Source organism: Triticum urartu, chromosome 7A (assembly GCF_056163025.1).
Source record: "Triticum urartu cultivar PI428250 chromosome 7A, HENAU_Tu73, whole genome shotgun sequence".
Taxonomy (NCBI): Eukaryota; Viridiplantae; Streptophyta; class Magnoliopsida; order Poales; family Poaceae; genus Triticum; species Triticum urartu.
In genome coordinates, this window is record NC_141879.1 from 83,082,713 (window position 1) to 83,101,228 (window position 18,516).

At 44.4% G+C, this 18,516-nt stretch overlaps 3 protein-coding genes, 1 long non-coding RNA gene and 1 other non-coding gene across 5 annotated transcripts; 2 read left to right on the top strand and 3 right to left on the bottom strand.

The window, feature by feature from the left end:
• Positions 1 to 674: 674 nt before the first annotated feature.
• On the top strand, positions 675 to 2,327 carry LOC147958036 (uncharacterized). Its single transcript, XM_087531927.1, has 3 exons — positions 675 to 1,127; positions 1,159 to 1,246; positions 2,269 to 2,327. Exons 1-3 carry the CDS (start codon positions 675 to 677, stop codon positions 2,325 to 2,327), a joined length of 600 nt encoding a protein of 199 aa, XP_087388053.1.
• Positions 2,328 to 2,766: 439 nt separating this feature from the next.
• On the bottom strand, positions 2,767 to 2,920 carry LOC125531625 (U4 spliceosomal RNA). The gene has a single exon (XR_007293374.1). It is a non-coding gene; the product is annotated as a U4 spliceosomal RNA (small nuclear RNA).
• Positions 2,921 to 2,999: 79 nt separating this feature from the next.
• Positions 3,000 to 11,044, top strand: LOC125531624 (uncharacterized). Its single transcript, XR_007293373.2, has 2 exons — positions 3,000 to 6,010; positions 10,561 to 11,044. It is a non-coding gene; the product is annotated as an uncharacterized LOC125531624 (long non-coding RNA).
• LOC147958037 (protein FAR1-RELATED SEQUENCE 5-like) lies at positions 6,066 to 10,512 on the bottom strand. Its single transcript, XM_087536053.1, has 2 exons — positions 10,010 to 10,512; positions 6,066 to 9,936 (listed from the first exon to the last, which is right to left on the bottom strand). Exons 1-2 carry the CDS (start codon positions 10,152 to 10,154, stop codon positions 8,147 to 8,149), a joined length of 1,935 nt encoding a protein of 644 aa, XP_087392179.1. The 5' UTR covers positions 10,155 to 10,512; the 3' UTR covers positions 6,066 to 8,146.
• Positions 11,045 to 12,209: 1,165 nt separating the features above from the next.
• LOC147958038 (polyubiquitin-like) lies at positions 12,210 to 12,980 on the bottom strand. Its single transcript, XM_087531928.1, has one exon. The coding sequence runs from the start codon at positions 12,978 to 12,980 to the stop codon at positions 12,210 to 12,212; it is 771 nt and encodes a 256-aa protein (XP_087388054.1).
• Positions 12,981 to 18,516: the final 5,536 nt, after the last annotated feature.

Below are 18,516 nucleotides of genomic sequence, written 5' to 3' on the forward strand. Positions count from 1 at the left end.
CACTGACTCACTCACTCTCGAATAGCGGACAGATGAATTCATGAAATGTGTATAGGAATTCCCGGTTCCATTACTAGTTCTTTTGTAAAGGTAGAAATTGAGATCACAATTATTTGATTCTCATTCATTCTTATATTTTCAATCCCAATTTGCACAGTATACACTCGCGAGTTTGAAGTTTAGACTGGGATTACAATTTTTGCAAGAAATGGTCTGACCGGCAAAGATGCTGTCAACACGCACAAGAACATGGGCGTGCTAAATGCCGAAGGTTTGCGCGGCGTCACCTAACCTTGAGGTCGTATTGTAGTTGTTATATGCTTGTTTTTTCCCCTGTTTTCATCTGAGCTGAGCCAGCCAGCATTTCACACTAGCTTGTTTCTGTTCATACAAATTTAAGAGCATCTCCAACAGCCGCGTCAAAAGACGTGCGCACGGTAAATTGGCTTTATAGCGCGCGCGGGATGTTTACGCGTGCTCCAGCGGTGGCGCGAAACTAGCGCGCGGGAAACGATTGCGCGCGCGGGAAAAGGCGGCCGCTCGCGCGCTACATTTGGCGCGCCGCGTCCGGCGCGCCTATAAATTGCAGCGCCTCCATCGCCCTTTGCCGCTCTCTCCGTCTCTCCATCGCCCCCTGCCGCGCTCTGCCGCTGACACGCCACCACCGCGCCACGATGCCGCCTCGGCGCCGGGGAGATACGGGCTACCGCGGCGTCCGCGTGCGTCCGTCCGGCACCTACTCCGCCGAGATTTGGTCGGGCGGCGGCATGTGGCTCCGTCTCGGAACTTTCGACACCGCCCAGGAGGGCGCCCGCGCGTACGACGCTGCGGCGTGGCGCCTCCTGCGGTCCCGTCAGGACATGAACTTCGCCGACGTGGCGACGCGGGAGCGCGCACAGGAGTTGGCGCCTTTCCCGCGGCTTCTCACTGACGAAGATCATCGCAAGCATCGGAGGCGGGAGCATCGTCTCAGGCTGGCCGAGATGGACGAGCAAGCCATGGCGCTGTGGAGTCATCGCTTCCCGGAAGACACCAACGAGGAACAGTTCTTCGCCCAGAGGAAGGCGGGGAGGGCGAAGAGGAGAGAGGAGCGAGCCGACTATCGCGAGGACAAGCGAACGCGGAAGGCGGTCGCTAAATACAACCAAGCGCTAGGAGATGCGTCCTCCTGGAACTCCAACAACGAGCGGTTCCTTGACGCCTACGCTCCGATGTCGGAGGAGGACATCACTGAGACAGAGTCCGAGTCGGACGAGTAGTAGTAGGAGAACTATCTATGAAATCAAATATGTAGTAGGAGAACTATCTACGAAACCAAATATGTAGTAGAAAAAACTGAAATATAGCGCGCCTGCTGGAGCGGCGTGGGCGTGCTTTAATTTGCGGCGGCCGTTGGAGCCAGCGCACCGCTGCGCGCAAAAGCTGGCTAACCCGGCGATGTATCGCGACTTTTAACGCGGTTGAAAATGCTCTAAGTAACTCGTTTCCGTCGGTGCATACGCCTGCCGGGGTTTAAGCGATCATCTCTGAAATGCCGTCCTTTTATTTAAACTGTGATTAGATCTAGTTATAGACAGGTCTTTTTCTTACTATAAAAGAAAACAATAACTCCGATCACGACAGTAGCAAACTGTGATTTAGTACCTCACTGGACTAATTCTTTGGTATAATAACGTCCGGCCGGCAGATGAGCAGGAAACATGCAACTACTTTTCCTTCAGAAAGTGATCGACAGCGAAGAAATGTTCTACGACTTCCTAATCCCATGAATAAGAAATACAAAAAAGATGCATTCTACGCTTCTCCCAGAAAACAGAAGAAAAGGAAAGCTAATCTAACGACCCAATAATCAACCTGTTGGAGTTGGAATTTTTCAGAGCCGTCTGACGTACGGCAACGGCAGGGTCAATTCAAGGCCAAGAAGTTTTCAAGTTCAACATTCCCAAGTTGACGGCTGATGAATATGGGTGCCACTTCCTACGATTGCAGACACCAGGAAATAGCAAACCAGATTCAGATTCTGCGTGTTTCGACACAATAACGTCGGTTGGGTTTCACGTATTTTGGCATGGATTCGGTTTGTAGCGAAACAGCAAAGGAAAATGGCTTCAGACAATTTTATAGCCGATGCATCCTTTTTTGTAATCACCAAACTACCTTTTGGCAGACTGTACTCGTGTGTATACTTGTTGGCAGCGTGGCAAACCTCGAATCGCAAACCTCTAGAATGTGTTTCTTTCTCGTTTATTTGCTGCAGAGATTTTTCAGATCAGATGGATAATCATATGTCAAGCTCTGAACTTAGAGAGGGGTTCAGAGATGATTAAAATTCGAAAATCTTCAGATATTTAGCCCGAAATTCAGATGGGGTTTGCTAGGATTTGTATTAAGCCCGACCTACTCCAGCGGGCAGCAGCGACTAGGGTTTGTACCTATTACGACTCGATGCCTCTCTCAGTGACCATGAAGATTAGTCTGACATGCAAACTTCTGAAAGAAAAGCATCAGAATTCCTAATTCCATTTTAAGCAAGCGGCCGTAAGTTGGTCTCTACTCTCTACAATTTCGAAAACTGTTTGGCCTTTGCCAGCAGTCCTGAATTTTGAACCGAAATATGATTCATGTGAACAAATATCTGGTCCAAGCAAACTAACCAAAATATATGATTCATTGACAAATCTGACTCATAAGTTAAAGAAATGAGTAAAACGAAGCAAAGTTTGATTTTGAGTCAAAAACTACAAAATCTGATTATTGAATTTGTAGGGCCTTGCCCTCTCCGAGAAGGAGAGGGGGCCCTTTCAGAAATTCTCAATGACCCGTGAGGGCCAAAGAGGGGGTTTGGAAATAGTTTTCAACCAGCAATTGACGCGCCTCGGTATTACCTCACTAGCTGCGTCATTGCCCCAAGCGCAAAGATGCCTTTTTCAATTCGACCAAGGACCCTTCTTATACCCAGCTCCCCCCTTGCCACCTCCCTCCGTGAGCGAGGTGGGACTAATCAACCGGCAAACAAACTGCCGCTATCAAACAGGGCCCAAGTGTGAAAATACAAATCCTTGTTTCCTTCAAATCCGTTGGCATGGCCTCTGAATCCCCGACCTCTCCCCATCCATATGTGCCCTCGTAGACCCCTAGACTAGATCCATATGTGCCGAGGTGGTACAAGCAGTGTTGCTCGCAGGGAACCCGGCGCTGCGGTGTACGTCCGGCACCTTCGTCCCCAGATCCACCGCGCTCCCGTTGGCAGATTAAGAGCATCACCTTCTCTGTGTCTCCATCTGTCTGGTGTAAGCAGCCCCCTTTTTTAGGATATATATACTACTCCCTACGTTCCCAAATACTTGTCTTTCTAGAGATTTCAACAAGTGACTACATACGGAGCAAAATGAGCGAATTTACACTCTAAAATATGTCTACATGCATCCGTATGTTGTGTCCATTTAAAATGCCTAAAAAGACAAATATTTAGAAACGAAGGGAGTAGTTTGATGGCGTCTATTCTGTTTCTTCTTTCTTGAACAATTTAACATAATAATTTTTGAACAATGTCTATTCTGTTTCTGTCACATTGCGACTGTGATATGTTTCCTTCTCAACCTTTTTAGGATATATACTCTATGTGCTCTGCTATGGACTTGTAAGAAAGCAGATTAGCCCTCGTAAACCTTTTTATTGTGTTAAGCTGGAGGAAGATTTGGTAAAAACTGTCTTTTACTTGAAATAAAAAGGAGGAAACATTTTACTATATATAGTTCTTATACTATGTGCAGGTGCTGGTATACACTATACAACATTTCCACATTTTCCTATGTGAAATCACCCTAGTCTTTGATATGTTCTGTGATGTACTCCCTCCGTTCCTAAATATTTGTCTTTCTAGACATTTCAAATGACTACTACATATGGATGTATGTAGAGATATTTTGGAGTGTAGATCACTCATTTTACTCTGTATGTAGTCACTTGTTGAAATGCCTAGAAAGACAAGTATTTAGGAACGGAGGGAGTAGTAGCCATCCAACTTGGAGTGTGATCTGTTTCTTATGTGATTTTGATGTTGGTTTACTACATTATAAAAATATACCTGATTCATTTAATTTGGTGACCTGTAAGTACTTACTACAGTATGTGCATTAGGACATGAGAAGTCGGCATTCTTGCCTGAGAGTGGCTTGAGACTATTTTATAGGTGATGCATCCTTTTTTTGTAACCATCAAACTATCTTCTGGCGGACTCTACTTGCATGTATAGTTGTTGATCGCGTGGTGAACCTCCCACTGACAAATAGTTGAACACACCACAGCATTTATAATCTCTAGAATGTGTTTCTTTCTCGTTTATTTGCTGCAGAGTATATCCGGATCATAAAATTAGTTAGATCAGATGGATAATGATATGTCAAGCTCTGAACTTCGAGGGGTTCAGTCGTTCAGAGGTAAGCAAAGTTCAGAAATCCTCAGTGATTTACCCCTAATTCAGAGCGGGGTTGCTTGGGTTTGTATTAAACGAAGAGGAAAGTAGAGCCCGACCCATTCCAGTGGCGGCGAAGGTTTATTCCTATTACAATTGATGCCTCTCTCGGTTGGAAACCCATGGCTTTATAGCCATTACAGTCCAAGAGTTGGTAAAGTAAACAAGAAGAGATGAAAATGACAGTTGAAGGTACACTAATTGGCGCCTAAAGGGGTAATTCAATCGTAGCCGTCCGATTCTATCTGACACCAGCTACTCTGCTTCATTTCAGTTGGTACTTCTTCACCAGGGCTTCTCGACCATTGATTCTCGAAATGGACGATCTCGTTGGTTGTAGCTCAGGGAAACAATAACTGAAGGTGTCATATCCGTCAGATATTCAGATGAGTCCTGACATGATATCATTAATCTTTTGGTTTGTATATGAAGAGATAAAATGATCTACCTGTAGAACTGGTAAGCAGTCTGTTGCTCTGTCATCGAATCATACTGATTTTATTTTAAGGTCGCTAGTTCATACTATTCTTTTGTTCCAAATTACTATTGATGGCAGCATAAACAAAGATACTACACTGCCATGGTACTACAAATAATATGTGTTCAGATCTGAACAAGATTCCTCACAAAGTCACACTTGTCGTTGGTAAGTCTTTGCAATTAGCCCGAACAAGGTTTCTTACTCATGCAACAACAACTGATTACCCCATGGTCCTACTATCCGACATCCGTCCATTGAAATTGCTGATGTTTGGTGCTCCCATTCAACAGATGCAGATCTTCGTCAAGACCCTTGCGGGCAAGACGATCACCGTCAAGGTCGATCCTAATGTTGATTGTAGGACCATCGGTGCGACGCGGCCATCGCACGGCTGTGCGTGAGCCCCCTCCCGCTGCGGATTTTCTCTCAAAAAAAAAAACAGAATACAGATCCTAATGCTGATTGCCGTCTGTATGGATACATCCCTTATCCACATCCCTCTCCTGGGTCGGAACTCAAGCTCAGCTGAAGCTTTCCATGTCCTCTGCTGCTCCTGCTCCTCGAGCCTCCAACCACTTCCTGCCCATCGAGCGGATCTCGTCGCGCTGCCGTGCAGCTTCTACTCGGGCGTGCGCACTCACGCATCTCACCCCATCCCGGTTCCCGGCTGGCCGCCGCCCGCGTGCGCCTGCTGAATCAGCATCCCCGGCTCGGCTGGCCGGCACCGTGGTCCGCCTGCTGAATCAGCGTCCCGGCTCGGCTGGCCGCCGCCGTGGTCCGCCTGCTCGACCTAGTCGCACAACAGTTCCATGGGGACGAGATCCTCCACGGCGCCGTCCTCGCTGGTCTGAGATGCGGAGCCTAGCGGGAGCATGTGGGACGGCCACGCAAGGGGTTGGCGTGTCCTTGGCGGGTGCTCGGGCTTGTGGAGGAGGGGCCGAGTATAGAGGGGAAGGACGTCGAGAATCAGCATCGGCGCCATCAAATTGGTACTCAGATAGGAAGAAGAAAGGAACTGCAGCTCATACATGGAGTATTACCTCCGCATAACACAGGTAATTTCCTCTTCTTCTTGTGTCATTTCAGTCTCATGCGTGTTAAATTCAGAGAAGGATGACATTCAGTTAAGATGACAATTACTCTGCTTTCATTCAGTTAAGATGCATGTTAAATTCAGAGAAGGGAGGGCTAATAGCAATTCCAGTACTCTGCTTTCATTCAGTTAAATTAAGATTCCTTACATGCTAAATTCGGACTGATTGTCAATTTGTTTTCTGCTCGCTCTATGCCTCTAAGCATGACATTCAGATAGATGGTTCAGTGTACATATATTATGCATAATTGAAATGGATCATTGGGATCCCGGTCATCGTAACTTAAAATGAGACAAGGATAGCTTAGAGGCTCATATGAGAACGATGCTTGTGGAAAATTGTTCACAGCTAATTCTATGAATTAGTACGCAATTAAAAAATATATGTGAACTAGTATATTTGATTGGGGACATTTAGTAGCATTCAGTTGATGGTACATACAAGTTCTAATAAAAATTATTTGCAACTTTGAAGTCAAAACACACATGAGATAAAACTCGCGACAACAAAATAGATCATGTTGGCTTCGGTTGATTGAGGCAGGCTTGGTTTTGTCCTGTCGTCACACTAGAGATAGAGGTTCCAATGGTCCTTTGCACTGAGGGATTCTGCGCCGATTGTTGCTGCTGTAAATAGGTAGACATGTGATTTTTCGGATGTCCCTGGGCAGAAAGGTAGCAATTTCAGTTTCATTGAAGTTGAGAAATTGGAAAACTTGGAAGTATGGAATGTTATACCACTGGAGTATAGTGTGGGTCTTGGGTCTGTGGTGGCATCAGGATGGTGTGACCAACTGATGGCTGCATTGTAGCATTTACAATAGATGTCGCCTTCGGTTGAAGAAGGAGGCCTTGATTTTCTCCTGTCATCGAACTATAGTTAGAGGCTCCAATGGGTTCTATCAGGCAGGGATTCAGAGCAGAGTTCTTCTGTTGTAAAAAGGTGTACTTGTGGTTTGTCGGATGACCCTGTGCACAACGTAGGAACTTTCAGTTTAAATGAAGTTTAAAATGCTGGAAAACTCAAAAGGGGGGAATGTTTATACCACTGGAGTATTGTGTGGTGCTTGGGTTTGTGGTTGCATCGGAAAGCTCAGACCAGTTGATGGTTGCATTATAGCATTTAGGATAGGTGTTGGTTGAGCAGAGTTATGCTTTTGTATATAGGTGGACATGTGGTTTGTCGGATGACCCTGTGCACAAAGTAGCAACTATCAGTTTCAGTGAAGTTTAAAAACTGGAAAACTCGAAAGGGTGGAATGTTGTACCACTGGAGTGTTGTGTGGTGCTTGGGTTTGTGGTTGCATGGGGAAGCTCAGACCAGTTGATGGCTGCATTGTAGCATTTTGGATAGGTGTTGGCTGAGCAGGGTTCTGCTGCTGTAAATAGGTGGACATGTGGTCTGTCGGATGACCCTGTGCACAAAGTAGCAAAGTTCAGTTTCAATGAAGTTTAAAAAAATCGTAAACTTGAAAGAGTGGACTGCTTCTACCACTGTTGTGTTGTATGGTTGGAATCCCGCCAACAGTTGTTGGGTATGCAGTGGCATCGGGATGGTATTATCAATTGATGGTTGCATTGAAGCATTTAGGATAGTGTTGTAGTCTAATTGATATGCACCCATTTGGTTACCGAAAAATTCCAAAGGACCCTGTTGAAAATGATAGAGAAAGGTCAATACAATTGAGTGTTTTATAAGAAACAAGCAACAGCGTTATACCGTTGAGAGGCCATGAGGTTGTAGTTGTACAATAACTTTTTTGTTCTTTTTCTTCTTTGAAGTTGGTTTCTCTGAAGGGGCCTATCAAAAATGATTCAAAAGGTTAATAATGTTGAAGGTTTTATAAGACACAAAGCGACGAAGTATAATACCTTTGAGGTGCCATGAGGCTCTAGTTGTACAATATCATCTGTGTTCCTTTTCTTCTTTGAAGTTGCTTTCTCAAATCCACCAACAGGCCTTTTTGATCCTTTGACAGTCTTCTCCTTGACCTTCATACCTTTTGGCTTTGCAAGCCCATCATTATGTTTTGAAATTCTGCTACAGGGGATGTTCACTCCTGCTGCCACTGTAATGGTAAACATCAGTCTTTGTTTGTCAATAGTCTAGGAAATTATTATTAGTATAATATGCACCTTCTTTAGTACACGAGTCTCCCAAATCTGGATCAGCTCTAATCTTCAAGCATTTCTCCACATCTTGTGCTAATTGCTCTGCAAATTTAGCAGCCTTATTGTATGAGTCTTCTGACTCAGCGGCACGAGCAGCTATTTTCAAGAACATTCTGCACAGTTCCTTGTAGCGATTGGACATTCTTGCTTTTAGGTTCTCATGCGGGTTGCATTTGCTTGTTATATCTAGAACTTTGGCATCAATTGTCCATCTTTTCAAGATATATTCTCCAGGGATATGCTTGATATTATTAATATCAAGTACCTTCAAGCAATGAGAGCAAAGGATTCCAGAAAACTCAAACCTTTTGCAGCTGCAACTAACCTTTTCTTCTTTTGGAATGAATCTAACAACATGCTCCCGTTGTGTGCCATGAAATTTTACTACATAAATCTTCAACTCTGTGTCACTTTCATCACAAAGCAATGTGTCGTAGTTCAGAGTCCGAAGCACTTGATCTTGAAACATCTTGAATATTGCTAGAGTATATGTAGCTGCAGCTTGTGTTAGCATATAGCTTGATTCAGCCTTCAACTTCGGAGTAGTTTGTGTTGCTTTAAAGTCATACTTCACCTCTTCACATCTTTTATCTGAAACTAGCCGTTCAAAATGCTCAAAGAAAGTAAGCATGTCATATTTAACACTAATGTACCTCTTTAGTTTATTGTTCATGCTTTCACTTCGTTGGGTAGTGCTCATGTGGGCAGAGAACGTATTTTTACCATATACTAGTGCCCACTGTTCTTTCTTCTCAAATAGCCTTTGCAACCATGCATTGTCACCTAGTCCATACTTGTCAATCATTTTATTCCATGCACTTACAAATTCATCTTCCTCTTCTATATCATATATACAATGTTGAAAATCAACATTGAATTTCTTATATTCATCAACTACTCCAGCGAGATGCTTGCAAGCATTTTGATTCATATGCCACACGCAAAGTCTATGGTGAGAATGAGGGAACACTTTACGGATTGCCTTTGCCATTGCTGCATCTTCATCGGTGAGAATTGTACGTGGATGTTTCCCAGACATAACTTTTAAGAAAGTTCTGAAAAGCCAAGCAAAGCTTGCAGCAGTTTCATCATAGAGAAGTGCGGCGCCAAAGACAACAGTTTTTTGATGATTATTCACCCCAACAATCAAAGCAAATGGGCGTCCATCATCTAGTTTCCTGTATGTGGTGTCAAAGCATATAACATCGCCGAATAATGCGTAGTCTGATACCATTTTCGAGTCAGTCCAAAAAATATTAGTTATCAACTCATCTTCATCAACTTGAATTGAATAGAAGAAGTTGACATCTTCTGAGACCTTCTTCTCCATGTACTCTAATACTCCCCCTGTGTCACCATTCTTTGCTTTTATTGTTCTCTTTGAGTACAAACGATTTTTCAAATCTTCACGTATAAAGCCAAGGTTTTCACTTCCACATGCTTCCTTGGCCATCAAATCGAATGTTGCTTTATTTGAAATGCCTACTGACTTTGCAACCTCAGCATTTGCTATATGTGCTTCTGTTACTTTTCTCTGGGATCTCAAGTACTGGTCCATGATTCCATGAGCAAGAGTGTGGTTATGTGATGCCTCGAATTCATACACACAATAAAAAGCATTTTTAAGACTTATCTTCATACGAGCATTATAACCACATCGTGTTTCAGGCCTACTGTAACTGAATGTGTCCTCTCTTTTATCTTCTTGCCGGTGGCCTGTGAGTTGTAGTACTTGTCTTAGAGCATAAATAAGTGGTTAGAATCAAAACAAATTAGAAGTAACATGTACCTTGACGAGAGCATGTAAATGTGCGTTGCTGAAATACAGAAGAGTTCTTCACTTTATGGCCACTACTTCTTCTGATGCTGAAACCGATAGTTTCAGCATACTTGTTATAAAATAAATAAGCTTCCTCTTCAGATAAAAATGTCATGCCAAGCTTTGGTACCCTTTCATCACTGTGATCTGCCGTGGTTTGTTGCGAATCCTGTATCAGTTAGGATTCAATTTAGTTAATCCACAGACATGGCAAATGGCAATCATATTTCCCTACCACAAGTTTTGATCAACCCATTCATGAATCATATTTATCTGTCTTGCAATCATATTTGTCTTGGGAAACATGCAGTGCATTGAGGGATCAATACTGTAGTAGTCTTAAGGTTTAGAGGAAAAATTAAGATGCACTCTGCAATCCTTGTTCTATTTTATACGGTTTGTGCAAGAACGTCTTTTCATCCAATTAAATGTGAAATTGGGGTACTGTACATGCTCCTAATTTGTTTTTTCAAATGCAACAGAACCAGAATTAACTTCTTGTCGTTGTTTCGCATCTCCAGATTGTGGTCACTAGTCATGGTTTCCTGTACAAGTTCTAAAACGGTACAACAGGAGAATTTGCCGGTGATTCATCGTGAAGAACATAGTGCGATTTCTTACTTTTGGTGACTGGGAATCATCGGGAGCATCTTGGTTCCCTGGACCACTTCTTGGAGAAGCCACCGGGGACGTGAGACTCGAAGAAGACATCAGGGACGGGATTCCTTGGCTGCCCAATTTAAGAGGAGATTTTACCTGTGCTTCCTTGGTCAAGCCGCCATTGATTGTTCTGCTGAGGTTGTAGGCCTCTCTCGCCTTCAGGAGTATATTTTGGCGTGCTTTTCTGCATATGCGGATCTGTTTCGCGGGCATTTTGTGGATATGTTTCACAGACGATGAGTTTTTTTTTCACTTGATTTTTGTTTAGTCTTAATGGTGCGAGAGTATTACGGAACGAAATAGGTATCACGGGATGTCCGGTATTAGGATCTGTATTCTGTTTTTTTTTGAGAGAAAATCCGCAGCCGGAGGGGGCACACGCACAGCCGTGCGATGGCCGCGTCGCACCGATGGTCGCACGCCAAGGCCGCAGGCAAGCCGCGTCCGATTAACTCTGGCTGATTACAACATTGAGGATGAATGCACCCTTCACTTTGACCTGCGGCCCTAGAGAAGGAAGATGCTAATCTTGATTAAAATGTTGACAGCCAAGATCTTCGCTCCTGAGGTCGATAACTTGGAAACAGTCGACAGTGTCAAGGCTAAGATCCAGGTTGAGGAGGGCATTCCTGTGGGCCAGCAGAGGCTCATCTTTGCCGGGAAACAGATGGAAGACTTTCGCACCCTGGGGGAGTATGGCGTCAAGCAGCAGGACAAGATTCACCTCGTGCTCCGCCTCCGTGCCTGACTAGCGAGTGCTACCGAGACATTCTTCCCAGTATGCTTCAGATCCTTTCTGTTTTGCAAATTGTCCAGCCATGCAGAAACCTGGCGTAAGAATGCACGATAGTATGTCAGAATTATTTGCTACCTACAGGCTACAATCAGTATACTCGAAATGTATGTCATGCGCCTTCTCGCACATCGTCCTGTGGTGCCAGTGACAAACTAGACATGGCCCAAGAGCCCGGGTTAATGTTGTTTGAAGTATTTGCGCGAGCACTCTGATATCAAGAATCGAAGCTTTTGCTACTGCATGCACTACGTTTTTCAGTATCTGTTACGTACTCTGCTTTTTTCGCGTGCTCTACTTTGGTTGCATCCAAAGAAGAATTATGCGGCTGACTGCTGAAATTTATCCTGCTAATTTCTTTATAGCATGGAGTAGCTTCCTTGGCTTGCTTATTTTGCTCGAGGGTATTTCATGAATTTACACAAGTCTGCGGTAATGGTCCAAGTACATTACCACATTCACTCAGAATTTCAGAAACACACACGAGCATTGCATATGTTTCTAAATTTTGTCAACCATATTCATGTAAAACAGCGCTCACAGTACTATATTGGACAGTGTCTCTCTCTAAACGGCACAGGGAGTATTTCTTACAGGAAACTTGAGAGGCTTTAGATCTTTGTGTGTAAAAAAAAATAAAAACAACCAACTCAGCAACTTACTCTTCACTGCTAGAGATGAGAAGGCCTCAAAAGCGTACACCAATACACAAGAGTTTTAAACTTCAATCAACTTCTTCCCCTCACTGCCGCGCAATGCTCCTCGCGCAACCAGGGCAATTTGTACCACGCAGACGGAGTAACACATCGAGGCACGAGTTCTCCAGTCCACCACGCCACATTCCGCTAGGGTGAGACCATCCTTCAGCTGGCTTCCCCGGAAGATGATGCGCTGCTCGGACGCGGTAATCCCCTTCAATTCTTGGAGCTTCTCCCTGAATATGTCGACGGTATCTGAACTCTGGACCATAAGAGGAATTATGGGGTTCTTGCGGGCAATAGGCAGCCTGACAGAAACGAGCATCCACCCCGACCCAGGAAGGGCGAGGTGGAGGGTGGACCCCTCGCAGACTCCATAGCCATCTAGTCCATGCCCATCCTCTAGCTGCCTCCCGTCAAAGACAAGGGCCAGCTGGGATGGCGGCGGGATGCCCCACGTAACATGCATCCTTTTCTTGACGTCCTCTACGGTGTCTGAGCTCTCGACCTCGAGGGTTAACCAGCCATTCGGCATCTTCAGAAAGATTTGCATCGGTCCTCGTGTCGGCTTCGGGAGAAGGGCGAGTTGGACGACAGATTCCTTGTCAATGCCGTAATCTGCAATGGTGCGTCCTTCCTCCAGCTCCTTGCCATCGAACATGAGGCGGTGGTCGGACATGGGATCACCTGACTCATCGTGGATCCTCGTCTTGACATAGTAGATAGTGTCCAATGGATCGGCGTTTACCGGTATGGTCTCGCCGGCGAGTGTCCTCACAAAGAGTTGCATCTGCTGCACACAACAAATATCAGCAATTTCGATGGATCAAAGGGCAACAGAGGAAGCAGCAAATAATTTCACACCAGATCGACAGTCTTGACCTACGTGTATGTTGCACAGGTGATCAAGACATCTTGTTCAGATAAGTCTGTCTGGTTTAATGCCTGCAACGCTACAACCGCCCACCATTTTTTTAATAAAAGAAGGGCTTCACACCCCTCCGATTTTCATTAACGAAAACCACAGCATTCTCGGGCTACAAAGAGCCAAACTGCCCCCCCCCCCCCCCCCCCCTACCGCCAGCAAATTCCTACTCTTAACATTCGAGCATATCAAGTTATTACATTCATTTAGGCTAAAGGCCTCAAACTTTGCAAAATACAGGGCAAAAGAAAACAAAGAAACAGGTAGAATAAGCAGTCTAGTCGCCCTCTAGGAAGAGATCTTGTCATTCGAGCCGCACCACATTTATTCTCCATCCTTGAGAGGCCACATAACCTCACTTGCTAGCCGTTCTAGTAATCTTGCCCCCAGCTCCAACACCTTTTTTTGCTGCTCCTTTATCTGCAAAATAGACCAATCCACCATCCAATGTGTCATTGCTTTAATTATAGTCATAGGGTCAGAGACTTTTTTCATTTAAAAAATAATCCCATTCCTGGCTTTCCATAAAGCCCAACATATAGTAGACACCCCCACCAACACTAGTATTTTAATCATCTTTCTTGAAAGAATCTAGCCAAGAGCATTCTTGCGTTGACGAAGGTGTTTTTCTCAAACCAAATGTGCATTTGATTAAGCTCCAAATCAGGGAGGCAGCTGAACAAGTAAAAAATAAATGATCAACTGATTCATCTTTCCCACAAAATACACAATTTTTTCCCCTTTCCACCCACTCTTCAATAACGAATCCCTCGTGAGAATGCTTTTTTTTGACGCCTAGCCAAAGAAAAACTTTAATTTTGGCTGGCACTTTGATTTTCCATAGGAATTTCTGTGGGAATCTAAGTTCATCAGCCACCAGTTTCCTATACATTGATTTAACTATAAATTTACCATATGCATTAAGAGACCATTTGATTTTATCTTTATCACCCTTCATTTCAATTTCCTCACACCTACTTTTTAGACTATTCCATAGTTCTAGGGTTTCCCCATATAAAGTCCTCCTAAATCTAAATCCCCTCCATCCTTTTTGAATGGCTTCAGCTACTGTAATGTTATGATCAAAGCACAAGTCATAAATTCTAGGATAAGCTTCTTTAAGGCTTTTATCATCAACCCAAATATCTTCCCAAAATCTAGTATTTTCCCCATTTCCCAGTTCTTTTCTCAGAAATCTGTAAAAGGTTTCTTTAATTTTCATCAAACTGGACCATAACTGAGAATCTCCATGTTTTTTAGTGCCCCTGGATAGGCATCTATCTCCCCCATATTTTCTCTTTATGACACCTTGCCACAGTCCCTCACCTGTCTCCATTTTCCAGAACCACTTAGCAAGCAGAGCTATATTCATCATTTCTAAATTTAGGATTACTAAGCCACCCACATCTTTGGGCAAGCAACAAGTTTCCCACTTAACCAAGTGATACTTCTTAACATCTTCATCCTCTTGCCACACTAGCCTAGCTCTATAAAAATCCACTTTTTTAATCACTCCTTTAGGTATAGGATAGAAGGACATCATAAAGAGAGGTATATTAGTCAGGCAAGCCCGCACTAAAGTAATTCTCCCAGCTATGGATCCAAGCAATTTACCTTGCCAACATCCACATCTTTTTCCTACCTTCTCAGTCACACAATTCCAATGAACATTTCTGAGTCTGGATTCAGAAACTGGCAGTCCTAAATATTTCAGAGGGACTGTCCCCATTTTGCATGTCAATATTTCCTGGTATAAATTTTGCTTCTCTTTTGCTTTTCCAAACAACATTAATTCACTTTTATGAAAATTAATTTCAAGTCCAGACATTTGTTCAAATGCTCCCAATACAAATTCCAGATTCTGCACACTTTCCACATCATCTTTAAGCAGAAAGATTGTGCCATCTGCATATTGTAGCATGTTTACTCCTTTATTTTCTCCATTCCCTAGGGTTCCTTTAATAAAATCATTCTCTAAAGCATTATTCATTAATATGGCTAACGCATCAGCAGCAAGATCAAATAACAGGGGAGACATAGCATCTCCTTGCCTAAGTCCTTGAAAGGTTTTAAAGTAAGGTCCAATTTCATCATTCACTTTCACCCCAACATGCCCTACCCTCATGGTTTCCATTACCCAATCACACCACTTGTCAGGAAAACCTTTGGCCCTCAACATCTGAATCACAAAAGGCCATTTGATTTTGTCATATGATTTTTCAAAATCTACCTTAAAAATTAGTGCATCATGTTTCTTGCTATGAAAAGTGTTCAAAGCTTCATGCAGGTTTACCACCCCTTCCATGATGTATCTCCCTTTAATGAATGTTGTCTGGGTTTTGGATATAACAGGGGACACACACATTGTTAACCTATTCATTAGCACTTTTGTAATGATTTTGAAACTAACATTCAGCACACATATAGGCCTGAATTTTTAAATTTTTTAGCATCTGTAGTTTTTGGCACTAATGTAATGATGCCATAATTCAACCTGGCAATATTAATTTTTCCTCTAGAAAATTCTTCTATGAGAGCTTTGAGATCCCATTTCACCAAATCCCAGAATTCCTGATAAAAATCAGTAGGAAACCCATCTGGTCCAGGGCTTTTATTTTTTTTCATTCCAAACACCACTGTTTTTTTCATTCTAGTGAAGGAAATATTCCCTAGAGGCAATAATAAAGTTGTTATTTATATTTCCTTATATCATGATAAATGTTTATTATTGATGCTAGAATTGTATTAACCGGAAACTTAGTACATGTGTGAATACATAGACAAACAAAATGTCCCTAGTATGCCTCTACTTGCCTAGCTCGTTAATCAAAGATGGTTAAGTTTCCTAGCCATGGACATGTGTTGTCATTTGATGAACGGAGTCACATCATTAGAGAATGATGTGGTGGACTAGACCCATCCGTTAGCTTAGCACTATGATCGTTTAGTTTATTGTTATTGCTTTCTTCATGACTTATACATGTTCCTATGACTATGAGATTATGTAACTCCCGAATAGCGTAGGAACACTTAGTGTGCTATCAAACGTCACAACGTAACTAGGTGATTATAAAGATGCTCTACAGGTGTCTCCGATGGTGTTTGTTGAGTTGGCATAGGTCGAGATTAGGATTTGTCATTCCGATTGTCGGAGAGGTATCTCTGGGCCCTCTCGGTAATGCACATCACTATAAGCCTAGCAAGCAATGTGACTAATTAGTTAGTTGCGGGATGATGCATTATGGAACGAGTGAAGAGACTTGCCGGTGACGAGATTGAACTAGGTATGATGATACCGATGATCGAATCTCGGGCAAGTAACATACCGATGACAAAGGGAACAATGTATGTTGTTTTGCGGTTTGACCGATAAAGATCTTCGTAGAATATGTAGGAACCAATATGAGAATCCAGGTTCCGCTATTGGTTATTGACCGGAGATGTGTCTCAGTCATGTCTACATAGTTCTCGAACCCGTAGGGTCCGCACGCTTAACGTGCGATGACGATATGTATTATGAGTTATGTGATTTGATGTACCGAAGGTTGTTCGGAGTCCTGGATGAGATCACGGACATGACGAGGAGTTTCAAAATGGCCGAGACATAAAGATTCATATATTGTAAGGCTACATTCGGACACCAGAATGGTTCAGGTCATTTCGGATAAGTTTCGGAGTACCGGGGGTTACCGGACCCCCCCCCCCCGGGGGAAGTTATTGGGCCTCATGGTGGAAGAGAGGAGGCATGCCAATGTGTGGCGCCCCCCCTAGCCCAGACCGAATTGGACTAGGGCTAGGGGGGCCATCCCCCCTTTCCTTCTCTTCTTCCTCTCCTTCCTTCTTCTCCTACTAGGACTAGGAAAGGGGGAAACCTACTCCTACTAGGAGTAGGATTCCCCCCCCTTGGGCGCGCCCCTTGTGGTCGGCCCTCCTCCTCCTCCCCTCCTTTATATACGGGGTGGGGGCACCCCTTAGACACACAAGTTGATCTTTAGCCATGTGCGGTGCCCCCCTCCACAGTTTTGCACCTCGGTCATATTGTCGTAGTGCTTAGGCGAAGCCCTGCGTCGGTAACTTCATCATCACCATTGACACACCGTCGTGCTGACGGAACTCACCCTTGGCCTCAGCTGGATCAAGAGTACAAGGGACGTCACCGAGCTGAATGTGTGCAGATCGTGGAGGTGTCGTGCATTCGGTACTTGATCGGTTGGATTGCGAAGACGTTCGACTACATCAACCACGTTACTAAACACTTCCGCTTTCGGTCTACGAGGGTATGTAGACACACTCTCCCCTTGAGGGAGTCCTGGACTAAGGGGTCCTCGAGCGTCCGGCCTGTTAGCCATGGGCCGGACTGATGGGCTGTGAAGATACGAAGACCGAAGACTGCACCCGTGTCTGGATGGGACTCTCCTTGGCGTGGAAGGCAAGCTTGGCGACCGGATATGTAGATTCCCTTCTTTGTAACCGACCTTGTGTAACCCTAGATCCTCCCGGTGTATATATAAACCAGAGGACTTAGTCCGGATAGGAGAGACTCATGATCATAGCCATACAAGCTAGACCTCTAGGGTTTAGCCATTACGATCTTGAGGTAGATCAACTCTTGTAATACTCATACTCATCAATATCAATCAAGCAGGACGTAGGGTATTACCTCCATAGGGAGGGCCCAAACCTGGGTAAACATCGTGTCCCTTGTCTCTTGTTACCATCGACCTTAGACGCACAGTTCGGGACCCCCTACCCGAGATCCGCCGGTTTTGACACCGACATTGGTGCTTTCATTGAGAGTTCCTCTGTGCTGTCGACAACAAGATCGATGTCTTGCCTTGTTCTCAAGGATAATATCACCACCGGAGGAACGCTGGCTCCAGGCCAAACCCTCCTGTTGGGCAACTTTACCATGACTGCCCGTTCGGTCATTAAGCCGACGATGACCTCTCGGGTCATCGAAAACCCCCTTCTTATCAACTCTGAACACTCCAAGCAAATGGATCCAGCGGAGCTTTCGTCTTTAAACGAGCTCCTAGATCGCATCGCCGCCCTGGGGGTCGCTACGGACTACGATCGGATTGGGCTTAAACCCGATCAGAGAGAAATCAACTCTCCGTCGATCACCCACCAGATAGTAGTAGTCGAGGAGCGAGTCGATAACTCTTCCTCCATATTAAGGACTGACTATGTCCGGATCTCCGGTCTCGAAGAGCCGGACACCTACCCGCGAGGTGAAGCATCCTGCCCTCCGAACATAGAATCGGACGACAAGCCTAAGAAATTAGTGGACATCCCGGAGCCCAACCTGCTAAGTTCGCAAGACCTTCAGACTCCGGATCCAAAACTGGGGCAGGATTCAGATTTAAATCCACCCACCCACTCGAATACAAGCGCTCTCATG

What these genes read in the sequence shown, in the direction of transcription:
- LOC147958036 (XM_087531927.1), top strand. Translation starts at nt 675, where the DNA reads ATGCCGCCTCGGCGCCGGGGAGATACGGGCTACCGCGGCGTCCGCGTG. An exon ending in AGGACAAGCGAACGCGGAAG is followed by an intron (nt 1,128 to 1,158) that starts GCGGTCGCTAAA and finishes AAGCGCTAGGAG; the next exon opens with ATGCGTCCTCCTGGAACTCC. An exon ending in ATCACTGAGACAGAGTCCGA is followed by an intron (nt 1,247 to 2,268) that starts GTCGGACGAGTA and finishes GAGATTTTTCAG; the next exon opens with ATCAGATGGATAATCATATG.
- LOC147958037 (XM_087536053.1), bottom strand. Translation starts at nt 10,154, where the DNA reads ATGACATTTTTATCTGAAGAGGAAGCTTATTTATTTTATAACAAGTAT. An exon ending in ATTTACATGCTCTCGTCAAG is followed by an intron (nt 9,937 to 10,009) that starts GTACATGTTACT and finishes TACAACTCACAG; the next exon opens with GCCACCGGCAAGAAGATAAA.
- LOC147958038 (XM_087531928.1), bottom strand. Translation starts at nt 12,980, where the DNA reads ATGCAACTCTTTGTGAGGACACTCGCCGGCGAGACCATACCGGTAAAC.